Source organism: Zosterops lateralis (assembly GCF_965231275.1).
Source record: "Zosterops lateralis genome assembly, chromosome: 24".
NCBI lineage: Eukaryota > Metazoa > Chordata > Aves > Passeriformes > Zosteropidae > Zosterops > Zosterops lateralis.
In genome coordinates, this window is record NC_139784.1 from 836,937 (window position 1) to 854,463 (window position 17,527).

At 58.9% G+C, this 17,527-nt stretch overlaps 2 protein-coding genes across 2 annotated transcripts; both read right to left on the reverse strand.

Moving 5' to 3' along the window:
- Positions 1-330: 330 nt before the first annotated feature.
- On the reverse strand, positions 331-5,196 carry LOC310918791 (1-acyl-sn-glycerol-3-phosphate acyltransferase alpha-like; the record flags this gene model as incomplete). Its single annotated transcript, XM_083877767.1, has 6 exons — positions 331-548; positions 730-802; positions 1,214-1,309; positions 1,415-1,590; positions 2,635-2,768; positions 5,108-5,196. The coding sequence occupies 6 exons, from the start codon at positions 5,194-5,196 to the stop codon at positions 331-333; spliced, it is 786 nt and encodes a 261-aa protein (XP_083733893.1).
- A 3,005-nt stretch (positions 5,197-8,201) lies between these two features.
- Positions 8,202-11,791, reverse strand: PRR29 (proline rich 29; the record flags this gene model as incomplete). Its single annotated transcript, XM_083877768.1, has 6 exons — positions 8,202-8,258; positions 8,385-8,455; positions 8,569-8,696; positions 9,382-9,491; positions 11,145-11,262; positions 11,714-11,791. The coding sequence occupies 6 exons, from the start codon at positions 11,789-11,791 to the stop codon at positions 8,227-8,229; spliced, it is 537 nt and encodes a 178-aa protein (XP_083733894.1). The 3' UTR covers positions 8,202-8,226.
- Positions 11,792-17,527: the final 5,736 nt, after the last annotated feature.

Here is a 17,527-nt window from a genome sequence, read left to right on the forward strand (position 1 = left end):
CTCTTGAAGGAGAATCCATGGGGGAACCCAACAATCAGAAGTGGAAAATGGGTCTGGGAACCAGGGCTGGAGCATCCCTGCCCTGCCCAGTGAGCAGGCAGGAGCCATCTCAGGGGACGACCACAGCTCCAGGTCTGGCAGAGGGAGATCCAGGGGACGCACAGTCACAACGAGGGGCTTTAGGGGGCACCTTGCTGTGTGTCAGGGGTGCTGCCCTGCTCTGCTCCCCTTAGGGCACCGTCCTGCCGGGGCGGTGGCAGGGCTGTAGGACATCTCCTCTGGGGACAAGGGACACCTCTCTGCTGTCCGCAAGGGACTCACTCCCTCTGCCTATTTGCTGCTCTCAGCTGTGTCCCCCTGGCCCTGGGGGCTGCCCCTGTCCTCCCCCAGCTGCAGCTGCTCCGTGTCCTGGTCCCCATGGTCACTCATGGACATCTCAGCCAGGGCCTTGGCCATGGCCTGCCAGACACTCTCGGTCAGTTTGGGGACATCCTTTGGGCTCAGGCCCCACGTTTCCACCCTGGGGAGGACTTGGATGGTGCAGGTCCCTGGGAGAGGAAGGAAAAGCCAGGGATGTGTTAGAGGATCCCACCGAGAACCAGATATTCCCCCGAGCCATCTCCACCCCAGCTACCTCCCCACCCCTCAGCATCCCATGAACACCCCCAGGTGCCTCATCCCCAGTGCCAGCCCTGTCTTCTGCCATGGGAATTCCTGTCCATCCCTTACCTGAGGTGAATCTCTTCTCCTTGGAGCTGAAGAAGTCACAGTACGGGGAGATCACAATGGGGACAATGGGAACCTGCAGGACATGGAGGGTCAGGGGGGTCCCCCAGATGGAGCCCTTCCCAGGTGGGATTTCTGCTCCTGCCTGTCCTTCCCTAGTGCTGCCCAGCACCATATCCATCCCTGAGGATCAACCCGCCATCCCGGGACCAAACCGCCCCATCCCTGGGGACCAAACCCTCCCATCCCAGGGACCAAACCCCCTCATTCCTGGGGACCAAATCCCTTCATCCCTGGGGACCAAACCCTCCCATCCCTGGGGACCAAATCCCCTCATCCCTGGGGAGTAAACCCCCCCATCCCTCTGCCCCAGGGTCCACACCCACCCCACTCCATCCAGGGTGAGCCAAAGGAGAAGGAATCATTTTGGAAAAGGCCTCCAAGACCATGGAGTCCAATCCTTGACTGACCATAAGGATGCCCGTACCTGTGCCTGCACAGCCAGGTGGAAAGCCCCACGCTTGAAAGGGAGCATGGATCTGCCCGGGTTCCTGGTGCCTTCCGGGAAAACCCACACACAGAGCTGCAGGGGACAGGGACAAAGGTGACCCCGGCCCCCAGCCAGGTCAGTGCAGCCCACACCCCCTGACCCCAGGGGTGTTTCCCCCCCAAGCCCCGCTCTGCTCACGTTCTCTCTCCGCATGGTGCCGGCAGTGCGGGAGATGACCCCGATGGCCGCGTCCCTGCGGTGCCGCTCGATGAAGATGATGCCGCTGAGCCAGCAGGCCCAGCCCACCGTGCCCAGGTAGAGCAGCTCCCGCTTGGCGATGGGCACACAGCGGTCGGGGATGACCTCCACCATTCCTGGGGCATGGATAACATCTCTTAATGTGGACATCAGCTTGACATGGGCACAGGGCCAGCCAGGACACAGCAGGTCTTGACCTCAAGCCCTGGGAGACTTTTGTTCATGTAGGCTGAGCTAGAAGTGTCCTCCCAGGAGCCTTTGCAGTTATTATGTTAATGAACCTAAGTTCTGCTCTGCTATTGGTTGTCACTATTCCATATTTGGTCATGTTTCTGGAACCCTCTACCTTCCCCCAAGCCTATATATGGCCAGTCCTCTTCATTTCTGTATTGGGAGTTCGCCCCCATACAGCTTTTGTCCTGAGAGTTCTGTGTTTGGCTTCTGGGTATTGGCCCTATTTTATTTCTTATTAAAGTGGTCTTACTTTTCAGGCACTTCATCACTCCCACCCCTTTTTCTGCACCACATCTGCCCTGAAATCAGGAAACCCAAAAGATTTGTTATAGTCAACCCACAACTGCGACACATAACCACCTTCTTGACCCCATGGGATTGGCAGCAGAAAAATCGCCTTGGAAAACTGATTAGAAGTTGAACTCCCCCAGCTGGACAAACCAGCTGGATATTAAGAATAAGTTTTGCAGTAGAAAAATCAGCTTGGAAAATTATTTAGTGCTTGGAATTAAACTTCCCAGGTTGGACAAACCAGCTGGCTATCAGGAATAAGTTTTGCAGCTCAATCAGCCCTGAGAGGTGATGACTGCAGAGAAGAACTCTCTGGAGAGCACAAATTATATCAGTGCACAGATTACTTAATCCTTTATACCCTAATATAGGACCAGGTTGGGTTTTTTTGAGTCTTGACTTAAAAGGACTTTAAGCTTTCCCCAACCCCAGGACCACCGTGTGGCATCACCTGCCGCTGTCCCTCCTCTCCCTGCAGCACAGCCCTGTCCCAAAAGCTCTCCTGGTCCGTTCCCAGACCATATCCCTGCCCTGACTCCCCAGAGCAATCCTGGTGCACGCCCGGAGCCCTCGAGATGCCGAGGATGCCCCTGCCCTGCCCTGCCCTGCCCTGCCCTGCCCTGCCCCGCACGCACCGATGAGGTCGAGAGAAGCCTGGTGGTTGCAGACGATCACGAAGGGCCCCGGCAGCTGCAGCCGCTCCGAGTCCCGCACCCGCATCCTGATGCCGTAGAAGCGCTTGAGGGGCAGGAGCGAGGCGCGGAGGAGCCTGCCGAAGGTAAGGGACGAGATAAGGTGGAGGGACACTGTGGGGAGCGGATCTTCAGCGGCCGGGCCGGGCCGGGCGGGCTGGGCCGGGCTGCGGCTGCTCTGCTGGACCCGGGCTCAGGCTCAGGGATGTCTGGATTTCTCAGACGTTCGCAGCCTGTGAAGTTCAGAACTCACCTGGTTCCCACCTGAGCTGGGCCCGGCTCCTGGCTCAGAGCAGAGGGAGCTGCTGGGGAGGGAGAGTGACCAGCACGAGGTGGTGGGAGTGAAAAAAAGTAGGATTTGGATACCCAGGGATGATGGGAAAGCAAAAAGACAAGGGGGGATGGGATCTTCATAGCCCAACAAGGACAAACTGTCTCTGCCCGGGGAAGCCTCCCCAGGTGCTCAGCTGGATCCATATGTGGACAGAAATCCAGATCCCAGACTTCTAAAGCTCCTCCCAGCCGAGAGGAGCTGAGCTGGGGATGGATGAGCACAGGGGTAGCAGAGGGACAGGCAGATCCCTCTGTGGGTGAACCCAGGGACTGCCCCTGCACAGCCTTGTGCTGCAGGGGGAAGGGAAAACCAGCCCGGATACATTCCTTAGGGGAATCCGAAATCACTCCACCGGACCTGCAGTGTTGTGAAGAGATGGATCTGAGAGGAAAAGGTGTCACATCCCGGGAAGGCTGGACAGGAAGGGACTATCAGGATGGCAGCGACGGGTGACGCTCAGTATGAGAATGACGAGAGGAATGGAGGGAGGAGGGAGCACCAGCAGCCATGGAGATAAAGTCCTGGGACACGTCGGTGCTGGAATGGGGCACTGTCCATCCACACAGGGTCTGTGCCAGGGTCCCCACATCTGTCACTGCCGCCAGGGGACAGGGCAGGGAAGGGCTCAGCACCAGGCAGGAGTGAGAAGGGAGAAAGATGGATGTCCGTGGTATCGCCCCCATCCCTCGGGAGTCGCAGGCTGGGATATCCCTGAGGAGCCGAGGAGAAACAGCGTCCCAAAGCCAGACTAATGACAAGGAAGCGCTCCCAGCCGCGGGCTTTGGGATTCAGAGGAGAGGGAGCTGAGCGTGCTGCGCCGGCCACCGAGGTGTTGGTGGGACGAGATAAGGCAGCGCTGATAAGGCAGGTGAGTCACTCTGCCTCCCTCGGGGATTTCCAGCAGGCCGGAAGCGTTGGCTTTGGAGCAGCCCTGGATGTTGTGTGCACCCAGCATTCCAGCCGGGAAGGACCTGGGAGAGGCTGCACCACCACCGGTAACACCGAACCTGCGACTGATAACAGCGATCCTCTGACTGATAACAGTAATCTTCTCACTGATAACACCGAACCTCTGACTGATAACAGCGATCCTCTCACTAGTAACACCGAACCTATGACTGATAACAGAGATCCTCTGACCAATAACAGCGAACCTCCGACCTCGCTCCCACCGCGGACGGGGATCCATCCGCACAAATCCTAAGTAAATTTCTCCAGCTGGGATGTTTTCCCTGTGACATCATAACATCCCTCCTGTTGTGCTCGTCCTGCCCAGGAATCCAACAACGGGATTGCAACACCCTGACCTTCCTCCGGTGTTGCACAGCGGTGTCATCTCACTGATGTTATCTCCCTGCTTCCACCCTCGGGAGCGCCAGTCGGGACACGGCTGTGATCAGGACATGGCTGTGACAGGGACAGGGCTGTGCCCCTGACAGCTGGTGGCACCAAGACATCCCAAAACCATAAAAACATGGAAGGGTTTGATTGGAAGAGACCTTAAACCCAGCCAGTATCACCCTCAGCCATGGGCAGGGACACCTTCCACTATCCCAGGTTGCTCCAAGCCCTGCCCAACATGGCCTGAGACACTTCCAGGGATAGGGCAGCCATGGAATCATCTGTGCCAGGGCCTCTCCACCCTCAATCCCTCTGCCAAAGTGCTGTTCCTGGGTCTCCCATGGGCAAAACCATGTTTTGGTTTTGAGTGTTCATTTGCCCCCTGCCCTGATGGTACTTCCAACCCCCGCTGTCACCCACACAAGTGATGACCCCAACATTGCCATGACCAGGAATGATCCCTTCTATGTTATTTCAGCCCTCAGGGACCACAAATCCCAACTCCAGCATGGCCTGACCCTCCCTGGGCACAGCCAGCACCTCTCATACCACAAGATGCACTTCACTGCCCCATAGATGTGACCACAGCCCTCGCCGTGGCCCCAGGGCTCTGCCACCAGCTGTGACAACACAGCTGTGGGTCCATCCAGGGCAGGACAGAACCTGTGGCCACAAACCACGAGATTTCCTCCACCTGAGCCAAGCCCCAGCCAGCTGTCCCCATGCCCAGCCCACACTCACTTCATGTTCTCCACAGAGCGTCCCCGGAAGGCAGCAAAGGGGGACAGCAGGGTGGCCATGGCCACGATCCAGCAGTTGAAAAAGGCCATCTTGCAGAGGTATTGGAAGGTGGGGCTGCACCTGTAGAGCAGCAGCGCTGCCAGGGGCAGGAGCAGCAGCCCATGCAGCAGCAACAGCAGCAGCAGGTCCATGGTGCCACCCCGAAGCTCAGCCCACGGCCGGGAGGGGAGCGGGCAAGTGGCCGCAGCTGCCGGGAGTGTGCCGGGTGAATCAGGAGCATTCTGCGTGGGTGGCTGGGCTGGCCCAGGGGAAGGCTCGGGATGCATCTCATCCCCGGGGATGGAGTGGCTCAGGTGGAAGCAGGACACCCCTCCAAGGGTGGAGAGTGGCCATGAGTCACACTGGGACCCTGAGTCACCTGAGATGTCACCACTGACAGGGCCCTCCTGGGCTGTTAGAAGCCATTGCATGATTCCAAATTGATAAGATCAGATCTGCTGCTCACAACGGTGTCCCTGTCCCAGGAATCTCTCCTGACCACTGGCCATGGGGATGCCAGCCTTGGGAAAGGGAGTCTCAGCTGGTGGGGACAGCAGGAACTGCTCCTGGTCTGTGGCCATCACCCCAGCCAGGCTGGTCACAGTCATCTGCTGGCACCCAAACCTCACCCTGCAGAGCATCAGATTATTGGAAGACATCTCCCACCTGGAATGACAGCAGGAATGTGGCACCAGTGCTCCCCATCCCTGCTCAATTTGGGCAGCAGGAGGCTCTCTGCCCTTCCCCTCCCAAGGCCCACCATCTGTCCACAAGGTCCCCACAGTGCCTGGGGGGCTGAGCTCTGTCACCTGCTGCTGCCAGCCCAGGCTGCAGGAGGTGTCAGCCCTTGGCCCAGTTGGCAGCCAGGGAATACGTTACATTAGGTGTTTTCATGGCTGCAATTAGCACAGGCTGTAATTAACCTCTCCTGCTCTGGTGCCTTGCACTGGGCACAGAGGATCCAGACCAGCCCCCTGGAAATTCCTGGAACCAAGTCCTTGTCACAACAGGGACACTGGGCCAGTGTCAGCCCCCAGTGGCATCTCCCAGCCCTGCTGGTCCATGGCCCAAATCAGGGAATCACAGAATTCCAGGATGGTTTGGGTGGGAAGGACCTCAAAGCCCATCCAGTGCCACCCGCTACCATGGGCAGGGACAACTTCCACTATCCCAGGTGGCTTCAATCCCAATCCACCCTGGCCCGGGACACTGCCAGGGATCCAGGAGAAAGGAGGGACAGCCCTGTGCTGCTGCCCAGAGCCATCAGGTCACACCTGACCCCAGGTCAGGAGCTGTGAGCCGTGAGATCCCCTCATGCCTCTCCATAACAACTCCAGTAGGGTCTCTGGCATCTCCCAGTCCCCTCAGACCACTCCTGGGAAGGTGTCACATCCACTGGGACCATCCCAGCCCTGCTGCCCCTCAGCTGGCAGGACCTGCCCTTACTCAGCCCAACATCTCTGCACAGCTGCCCCCGTTGTGCCCAGAGCTGCTCTTCCACCCACGCCTTCCCCTGTTCCCTGGAGGTGACAGAGATGTCCCCAGGCTCTGGCCATGCAGGAGGGTGCCCCAGTTTGACCAGTAACCCTGGGGTTACATCCACCAGGGGTGTTGCAATGCCCATTGCTTCACCCTCCCATTCCTCTCATTATTCTCATATTAAAGCAAAGATTGGGTCACATCTTGAGCCCACCCTTCCTGTCCAGCCCACTTCAGGTGACTCCTCACCTCCTTCCCCTTCTGTGTCCAAGTGGGAACCTTTGGGCACCAGCCTGGTCTCCCATAATCCCAGCTTTGCTTCTGGATGCCTCCTTCAGTCCTTCCCAGCTGGAGAAGCTGGACCTTCCTACTAGAATCCAACATGATCCTCTTGCTCCACATTAGGGAGTTTCTCCAGGAGCCAGGCTGGGGAAGATCTGCCCATTCCAGAGCACAGGGAAAATAAATCCTGCCTTCCACTGGGCAGATGAGAGGCAGGGCAGTCCAAGGAGGGGGTTTAAGGTGCCTTTCTGCATCCTCAGAGCTCCAGACCACTGGCCCTGAGGTCTCCTGCCAGGAATTCTGCTCCAGGGAAAAGCCTGGAAGCCCCTAGGGCACAGCAGGGCTGGCACCCCTCTGTGAGGCTGGGGTGGTGGCACAGGCAGGGGACAGCTCCCAGAACCCAAAGGCCTTCACTCCCCACTTCCTTATGCTTCCTGGGGAGCAGAGGGGTCTCTGAATCCTGGGAAACTCCCTGATTTCCCTCTTTCGGGTTGCTCTCCCAACCACATCCCCACTAAGAGCCAGCTCTACCTGTGCTCAGGAGATCCCAGTCTGGAGCTTCCAGAACCAGCCCCAGCACCCCCTCACCCCCACAGGCTCTGACAGAACCCCCAGGACTCCTCTCAGCACTCCCCAAGCACTGACAGACCCCCCCAAGCACCCCTCACACCCCAGGCACCAACAGAGCTGCCCCGACCACCTCCCCCCCCCCCCCCCCAGGCCCCCCTGACCACCCCAGCACCCCCCAGGTTGTGACAGACCCTCTCAGCACCCCCCAAGCACTGACAGATCCCCCCAGCACCCCTCACACACCCAGCACCCTCAGGCACCAACAGAGCCCCCCCGACCACCCCAGCACCCCCCAGTTCTGACAGACCCTCTCAGCACCCCCCAAGCACTGAGAGACCCCCCACACGGGGTGCAGGAGGCCCTGACCCACCCCCCCCAGCCCCGAGGGAGCCCCTGCACTCAGGCACGGAGCCACCAGCCCATGTAATTACAGATGCTCAATTAGCGACAGCAGGGCGCTCTCTTTAACAAAGCAAATTAATTACAGGCAATGCTGCACTGAGAGCTGGAGGGACTGATGAAGGCTGGAACCACCTGGCCTGGGGACATCCCCCTGTCCCCACCCACGGGGACACAGCCCAGCCTTGGCCACCCCGGCCTTGTGGCTTGGCAGGGGCACAGTGCCCAGCTGGGATCAGGGTGTCCCCGGGGCTGGGGACAGCGCTGGGACATCCCTGTCCTGTCACCCCAAAACCATGGGAATCGTGGAGCAGCCGTCCGGGATCTTCGGGATCTTCAGGAGGCAAAGCTCACAGCCCCTGCTCCTCCATGCTGTAGTACTCTGTGGGGACAAGGGGCAGTGACAGGGATTCCTGGGATGGGATGGAATGGGATGGAGACAGGGAGCAGGGAAGTTCAGCCTGGGATGATGAGGCGGTGGGGACAATGTCCCCCAGGGTGTTCTTACCCGCTGCTGGTGGGACACCCGGTCCCACTGTCCCAGTGGCACTGGGGGGCGGCGGGGGGGGCACGGCTCTGCTGGAGAGGGGCCAGGAGGGCTCAGTGATGGATTGAGGGTATCCCTCGAGTCCCGGCTGCAGCCGGAGATGCTGTCACACCGCGGTGACACCGAGCCCGTCCCCGGCACTCACCCCTGGTCCCCGGGTGAGGAGCGCAGGAACCGCACGGGACCGGGGCCAGGAGCGGGCCAGGGGATGTAGTGATGGTGGAAAACCACGGCCTCCTCTTCCTCCTCGCCCTGCGGAGGCCCTGCCAGCCCCTGCGGGGAGGGACAGAGGCAGAGCTGCCCCGGGCTCCGGGGGATCGCCCCCGGCTGCTCCCGCTGTGGGCTCGGCCCCACACAGAGCCCTGCTGGGGCTTTAGAAAGTGGCTGCTGGGGCACAGCGGGGTGGCAGCCCCACAGATGGGAACAAAAGCCCGCGTGAAGAGCCTCTCTGATCTGTCTGAGACCCCTCTGAGCAGGCAGGGTGCAGTCCCGGCCAGCCCTGCACTGGTGGCACTGGTGAGGACCAGGAGGTGCCAGCTGGCAGCGAGCTCAGCAGCTGCCACAGCCCAGCCCTGCCCCAAAAGCAGCACTGTTCCCCGCAGGGAGATGAAATGTTCCACATGGTTTTGGTTGGAGATGGATTTTTTCAATGGCAGCCCCTGGAGAGCCTTCCTGCCTGACTGGGCCGTGCTTCCAGAGGGTCCTGGCACTTCCCAGCTGGGCTAAAGCTCTGCCCGAGGGCTTGGATGGGCTCAGAAGTGTCAGAGCTGGGGTTCAAACCACCACAGAGGGCTCCAAAACCCCAAAGGCTGCTCTGAGCTGGGCTGGGACCACCCAGGTGCTCCACCCAGAGGGTCCCAAAGCAGGATGAGGTGATCCCATTCTCCTGAGAAGCCCTGGGAAGGTCCCTCTGTCCCCTCTTTGGTCCCTTTGCCCACCCAGACCCCCTGAGCCTCACCTGGGTGGGGGCTGGCCCTACACTGAGGGGCATTAGAGCTGCCACAGCCAGGCCATGCATCAGCAGCTGGTGCATTTGGGAGGCTTGGATCAGCATCAACTCCATCAAATCTGCCAGAGAATTGGAGATTGTGCATCAGAGAGGGAGCAGATGGAGGGCATGGGGCAGCCCCAAGGTTCCTCCCTGTTCCCAAGCAGTGGGAGCAAAGCCAGACTTCCCCCATCCTGGTTTGGAAGACCCATGTGGTGTTTAAAAATTATTTTGGTGGGATAAAGCTTGAAAATTGCCATATTTGAGCCTTTTCTTCCTTGCAAACATGACTGAACAGCTGGGCTGGCTCACAAGGGGTGATCACTGGGGCTGGGGGCACCAGACTTTCCACCCATTCTGGGGGGAATTTCTCCAACCTGAAGTGCTCAGGGACTTGGGAGGCACCTGCCCTAGCACAAGGGCAGAGGCAGCGCCCTTGGGTGGCCCAGAGCATGCCAGGGTCAGCTCTGCTCTGTGCACAGGGCTCAGAGCACCCCAAACGGGCAGGAGCTGGGGCTGCACCATAGGGGTGATCCCAGGACCTCAATGCCCACTCCTGGAGCTGGATCCAGGTGAGGAGCAGGGTGGGGGTGCTCAGTGCCTCCTCAGCCCCTGCCTGTCTCCACATGAAGAGCTGGGCGAGGTGTCCCTGTCCCCTTGGCTGGATGACCACACTGAGGGTGGCTGCTGAACCCAATCCATACAGAGGAAGCCCCAAATCTGGCTCTGCATCCCCCCAAAAAAATCCCCATTTTCTGCAGGTGTGAAATTCCCCAGGAAAATTCACATAAACCTGCTGGATTCCTCTGGGATCCTGCTGGCTTCATCCACCAGAGCAGCTGTGGTTGCCCCTGGATCCCTGGCAATGGCCAAGGCCGGGTTGGATGGGGCTTGGAGCACTCTGGGACAATGGAAAGTGTCCCTGCTCATGGCAGGGGTGGCACTGGGTGATCCTTATGGTCCCTTCCAAAGTCCAAGTCATTGTGGGATTCTCTGGTTCCATGACCTGGAGTAAAAAAGGGTTTGGACCACCCCATACTCCATGTGCCAGATCCCCAAAGGCTCCAGAGCTGCCAGGCTGGGCTCCCAGGACACCAGGAGATGGCTGTCCCTCCAGCCAGGACATCCCAGCACATCATGGGACTCTGCTGAGCTGGGTCCAGGAGCTGGGAGCACCCCAGGAGCAAGGAACAGACCCAAGGGTGGGACACAGAGTGCTGGTGGCTCTGAATGGATCCCACCCATCCCAGGGGGCCCAGCTGATTTTCAGCATCCTTTTTCCTCCCCAGATTTTTAAGGACAGCTCCACCTTCCCCCTCCCGACAGCACAAGGTTTGCCCATGGCATGTCCCCAGTGATGACAGCCTCCTGTCCCTGCTGCCCCAGTGACCACAGTCCCTGTCCCTGCTGTCTCCAGTGATCACAGCCCCCTGGCCCTGCTGCCAGCCCCCCCATCCCAGATTTGCTGCAGCCTTGGGGCACGAGGTTGGGTGAAGCCCCTCTGGACAGTGGCACAGCCCAGGCTTCCAATCCCACCTCACAATTCCAAGGAGCCCGTGGCACCCTGGCTTTCCCTGGGAATACCTGCAGGAAATGGGGTTTTGGGGAACAAAACCAGATGAATTTCAAGGGAAAAAAAAAAAAAAAAAAAAAAAAAAAAAAAAAAACAAAAAAAAAAAAAAAAAAAAAAAACCCACCCCACACCACCAGCCCCAAGCTCTGCCCGCACGCACCTCCTCGGACGGGCGGGGGTCCCGCGGGGGCGGCCCCGAGCCCGGGCAGCTGCTGCAGGATCAGCACCGGCGGCTGCGGCACGGGAAGGGTTCCGGGGGGAGATCCCACGGCGCGGAGCTGGAAGCCAGGAGGGGAAGGAAACCCCGGGATTGCACATTCCCGGTTAATTCAGCGTCCAGCGGGGCGGAAGGGACAGAGGGGACACGGCAGGTGGCAGGCGGGAGGTGGGACAGTGGTGGTGGCGGGGAGGAGAGGGGACGGGGCTGGGGCTGGTGGCAAGAGAGAGGGGGCGGGGCTGGTGGCAGGAGGAGCAGGTGGCCCGGAGGAAGCGGGACGGGAGCTCTGGAGAAGGGAATGGTTGCTCTCCCCTGGTCTTCCCAAGAATCCCGCCCTCCCATCCAGGCTGACTTCCAGACCTGGAGAATCCCCACCTCTGGGGACAGGTCCCTGTGCAGGGATGGTCTTTCGGGGTCTGCAGGGCACCCAGTGCACCCAGTGCCCACCCAAACCCAAACCCCTCTCCACCCTTATCCCATAAATCCAGAGACAGAGGCGCTCCGGGGCTCACCCTGCGTGGGATAAGGAAGGTCCCTGTCAGGGGGTCCCCCCAGAGCCCGCGGGGGTCCCCGGCTGCTCCGCCCTCCATGGCTCGGGTGCGAGGGCAGCGGAGCTGCGGCAGGAGCCGGGATCGTCTCCAGGGCTCCCGGGAGAAACAAACCCTGCCCCGAGGGAGGCTCGGCCGCGCCAGGAATGTCCCCGGGCTGGTTTTCCCCGCAGGAAATCCCCAGGAAAGGTCCCGGGGATACCGGGTTGAGGTGTCCGTGTGTCCCCACGGGGCTGGGCCGTGTCCCCGACCCTCGTGTCTCGTGGTGAGGGGAGTGAAAGGAGCAATTAATGGGATCTGAGCCTCACTAGAGAATGGGATGGACATTGGATTAATGATTTCTCCCCAAAACTGGGGATGAGACCCCCAGAACCTCCCCTAAAATTTGAGTGGCAACCCCAGAGACTTCCAAAATTCTCAACTAGAATTGGGGTTGGGAACCACAGAAACCTCCTCAAAGTCTCCCCAAAACTGGGGATGGGACCCCCAGAGACCCCTGTAAAATTGAGGATGGGATCCTTGAACATCTCCCCTAATACTGGAGGATGGGACTCCTAGAAACTACCAAAAGTCTCCTCAAAATTGGGATGGGACCCCTAAAATGCCTCCATGTTTGGGATGGGACCCCCAGAGATCCCCCCAAAATATGGCTTGGGACCCTCCAAAGTCTCCCCAAAACTGGGGATGGTCCCTGGAATATCACTCAGCCCCAGTGCCACCCCCGGGCTGCTCCCCAGGATGTCACAGCCTCGGTGCCACCTGGGGTCCCTGGAATGTCCGTGTCACCCTGCCAGGTCCCATTGGGCTGTCTCCCAGCTCCCTGCACCATGTCCCCAGGGATGCAGTGGCCAACCACTGCATTCCCCAAGGAAACCTGGGAATAGCAGCTGAAACCTCCCCAAAACTTGGGCTGAGACCCTCAGACCCCCCCACCCCCCCCACCCTCCCCCGCCCAAAACTGCCGATGGAAACCACAGAACCACCCCAAAATCTCCCCAAAACTGGGGATGGGAACCAAACGTCTTCCCTTGTTGGGAAAGACGGGACAGGAAGGACTTATGAATATGACTGCATGGCAAGAAATACTGTAGATGTAAAACCTGAGTGAAATAGGAATGAAAGCCAGTTTCGAGATGTGCGCATGGCAGGCAGGAAGACGGTGATTAGCTGACAAAAGGACAAGAATGTTGCCTTTCCACCTTGGCAAAGACATCCGGGAACAAGAGCATAAGAAAGAAGTCTATAGAGTGTAAAATGACATGGTAATGCAGTCGTTCTTACAGGCTGCATGCAAAGTTTGTAGGTTTTGTATCTCACGTAGGTTGGTCAATGTGAATGAGAATATTCAACAGAAAAAAGGATATATTGTATTGTAACAGGAGGATCGCTCTCTTGTCCTCTCTTCCTCGCTCTTGTCCACTCTTCTCCTCTCTTCTCTGCTCTTCTCCCCTTTTCTCCCCTCTCTTGTCTTGTCCTGGCTCTCCTACCTTTTGCCCTTACCTCTCTCCTCTGGCCCTCTCACCTTCTTCCCTTACCTCTTTTGGCCCATCTCCTCTCCTCTCTCTCATCTCCCTTTCTCCTGCTTTCTCCCCACGTTTTTCCCCTGCTCCTGCCCCGCTTTTACCCCTTAGCTCTCTTCTCTTCTATCTCTCTCTCCCCATTCTCTCTTTAAAGCTTTGCTCCAGCCGAGGCTGGTGGCTGGAAGCAGGCCCGCTTTACCCACGACCCTTGTAATAATAAAGCCACATGTTTTTAGAACATCTCAGGTGTGCAGAGTTCCTTGTCCCTGCCATCCACGGAAAAAATTCCTACATTCCCTGAAATTTGGGTAAGAACCCCAGAGACCCCCAAAAGTCTTCCCAAAATTGGGAGTGGGAACCACAGAAGCCCCCCACAAAAATCTCCCCAGTATTTGGGATGGGAGCCCCAGAGACCCCTGGTACGACTCCGTCCCAGGATATTCCCGAGGGGATTTGTGCTCCTGGCAGGGAGCTCAGCGAGTCCCCGGCTCATTCCAGGAAATCCTGGGAATGGGGAATCTGCACAAAACATTGAATTCCAGCAAAATCCACTCTGTCCCCCCAGAGACCCCAACCGACCCCACGCCCCCAGCCTCAGGCCCGTCCCCCCCCTCCCCCGCCCTTCCCAGGTCGCTCCTGTAGGAGATTTCCATGGATATCACATCCCAGACCTGCCGTGCCCCAGTGCACATCTGGGAGCTTTTCCCAGGGCTGCAGCCCACGGCCAGCTCTGCTCGGGAACAGATCTCTCCCAAAACTCTCATTCTGCCCCAGAAGGGCACCGGAGACTCCCCCAAAATCCTCCCCCCGGGCTCAGAGCCCAGCAGCCTCAGCCCCCAGCCCTTGGCTCCAGTCCGGGCTATTTTCTGCTTGATTGGACTTTTCTCTGTGTTCCTGATTTTTCTGACCCCCTCTGGATTGCTTTTCTGCCTTTTGTTATAATCCTAAATTCCCATTATTTGCCCATTTAATTACTGTGCTGCTTCCTGCCCGTTTTGGCAGAGCCCGGCTGGGCTGATCCCGATTTTATCTCCCCTGAGGAGAGATTCAAGCACCGGGATGGGGGTGAGGAGTCTAAGGGAGCCTCGTGCCGGGGGTGGGACATGTCGGGTGACAGGGACCTGCTTGGAATGTCCTCAGCCCCCCCATGGCAGCCTGAGCCCCTCTGGGGGGGTCATTATTGAGAGAGGGGAGGAGAGAAAGAGGAGAAGGAGAAGGAGAAGGAGAAGGAGAAGGAGAAGGAGAAGGAGAAGGAGAAGGAGAAGGAGAAGGAGAAGGAGAAGGAGAAGGAGAAGGAGAAGGAGAAGGAGGGAAGGGAATTTGGCTCAAGTTTTCTTGAGCCAAAGCAAGCACAAGCAAGACTGGTCCCAACTGTGTTGGGCAGCAGGACAGGGCTCAAGCTGGGCTCAGCTCTGGGCTGTGCCTGGCTCCAGCCTGTCCCCTGTCCCTTTTCAATTCCCCCAGAACATCCCAAACTCTAAACCTCTTCAAAGCTCAGGGCCACGGAATTAGGGCTGCAGGTCAGGGTGGGGACAGTCCCAGGGCAGGAGCACTCCAGGCCCTTTGGAGGAGCAGGAGGATGAGCAGGAGGATCCATGCCCAGAGGGACCTGAGTGACAGGACAGGAACTGGCCCGGAAAGCAGAGCCTGGGCACAGGGAAGTGCCAGTGTTGAGGGAGGTGGGATGGGGACAATGCAGCTGTATCTGTGCTGTCCTCAGGACACTGCCCAGGTCACCTTCCCTAGGGAGGAATGATGTCCCAGCTAGAGGTGCCACCTCTGCTGACCCCTCATGTGACTCACCCACACTGGGAGAGGTGATAGCCCTGGACAGGTTTGTGCTCTCACCTTGGACTGTTTGGTGGGGACACATAAAACATCCCCTGGGAAAACCCAGGAGGGATCAGAGAAAACCCAGGAGGGATCAGAGAAAACCCAGGAGGGATCAGAGAAAACCCAGGAGGGATCAGAGAAAACCCAGGAGGGATCAGAGAAAACCCAGGAGGGATCAGAGGGTTCTCCAGCTCTGATGGGGGTGGATCCCGCTGTCCCCTGGAAGAGCCACCCAGTTCCAAGGACACCCTGAGGATGCCCAGCAGAGGATTTGCCCCCTTTGGAAGCTCTGGAGCCTCTCTCTTACAGCAATTCTGGGATTTCTTCTGCAACCCCCCCAAAACTTCCCCCTACACCCAGCCCAGGGAGGGGATCTCACTCCATGCCTGCTCAGGCACAGGGTGAGTCCCAGGAGCTTTGGACCAGGAATTTTGCTTTTCAGGACCAAGGCCTTGGAATGGGGACAGCAGGGACAGGGACCCTCTGCCACCCCTTGGGCCATGTGGGTGCTGCTCCAGCTCCTGGAATGGAATCAGTGGGATCCAGCTCCTCTCCTGTGGGGCATCAACCAACTCTGGCAAAATAACAGAGCAGAGGCAGGCAGGGCATGGTGACAGGTCAGACCGGGAGCACCAGAACACCAGGAAGGTGAGGAATGGAGCCCTGAGCTGTCCTGGAGGTGACAGCACATCCCTTGTGCCACTTCCCTTCCCAGGAGACCAAGTGCAGAAATTCCCCAGGTGAGGAAAGCCCGGCAGGATCAGCAGCCTTGCCCAAGACTCGGGGAAGATGAAGAAAGCACCGCTGAGGTCACACATCCCCCCAGCCCCTGCTGCCTCCCAGGGGCTCCAAAAACCAGTCCCAAACCAGTCTGTCACTGCACACAGGGACAAAGAACGGCTGTGGGGTGGCAGTGTGAGAGCTGCTGTCCCCTGGGCTGTCACATTCAGGCACTCAGGACACACCTCTGGGGATGCTCTCTGGGTCCAGAACTGTGAATGGGTTTAAGCTCATCATTTGGAACAAAAACTGCAAAAAATCCCCTTTCCCTTTCCAGGAGGTCTCACGCTGCCAATGCTTTGATCTTCATCGTCCCCAAGCTGTCACCCAGCCATCGAGGGCTCTTCTTCCTCCGAATTTCCCTTCCCAGACTTGTTTCCTTCCACGGAGCCCAAAGAGGCAACTGGTGGGGGCGGGAACCTCACCTGGCTACATCCCTGGTGGGACGGAGGCAGCACAATCGGTGATCCCAGCCCTCCCTAAATGAGGATTTGTCACCTGCAGGAGGAGTCCCGTCAGTGACTTCCTTTGCTTTGGAACAGACTGAGTCATCCCTAATTCCCGGCGGGATCAAGGGGAACGCCCATGGCTGCGGGGCAGCCTCTGGGGACATTCCCTGGGGCCTCGGCAGGGACACAAGCGCCGCTCCCCGCCACTGGGGCCGTGCTGCCACACCAGAGCCGTGTGCCGCGACAAATCGTCCTGTCCTGGCCTGCCCTGCCCTGGCCTGGCCTGGCCTGTCTCCCCCGCCTGTCACCACTGTCACTGTCACTTCCACATGAACGCACACCGATGCCCCATATGGCACCCCCTGGTGGGAGCCCAGAGCGGGCAGGGTTTGGGTTCGGGGTTTGCAATACAGAGAGTTTTCCCTTATTTCTTTCTCTCTCGCTCCTGCCAAAGGGAACGGTGTCCCAAGGCCGGCAGGGCAGGGCAGGTCACCCCGCACCGGGAAGGAGGTCAGGCCACCACCGCCTGTCCCAGCTGCTCCTCGCTGGAGGAAGATCAGGAGCAACTCGGGAATGAGTGGGCTGGGAATCACCCGAAGGACCCCCAGGGCTCTCCATCCTCCTGGGAAAGGGTAGAGGGTTCCCATCCCACAGCGATGCTTTCCCGATTTCCTCTGGCTTCTCAACCAGCCCGACCCTCTCCCAACCTGGGGACAAAGCCCGCAGCCTGTTTGCCACGAGACGGCCCCAATTGGGCCTTGTGGGGACACCCGGGACACCCGGAGATGGCCCCAAATGGGCCTTGTGGGGACACCCGGAGACGGCCCCAAATGGGCCTTGTGGGGACACCTGGGGCACAGGGAGGCCAGCGCCCCCCCCTCCCCAAAGCAGCCCCCGTGGGGTGGTGCCGAGGGGCTTCTTCCAGCAGGGTCGGTTTAATTCGGGCCTTAGGCTCCCTCCCAAGTGCTTATGGGCTGCCGGAAAATTAAATGATTCATTTGAGTGTTTCCATTTCAGATGTTAATGAGCCTGGCCCGGCCTCGGCAGCTTTGGTGTCAACAGGACCTCGGGCTCCGCCTTTGCCTCATCATTTCGGCAAACGAGGGCTCGGAGTTATTGCGGACCCGGTTCTTTCATCCACGTTCTTTAGGATGATCTCATTTACAGAGAACTCCTTAATGAGACTCCCCCAAAAC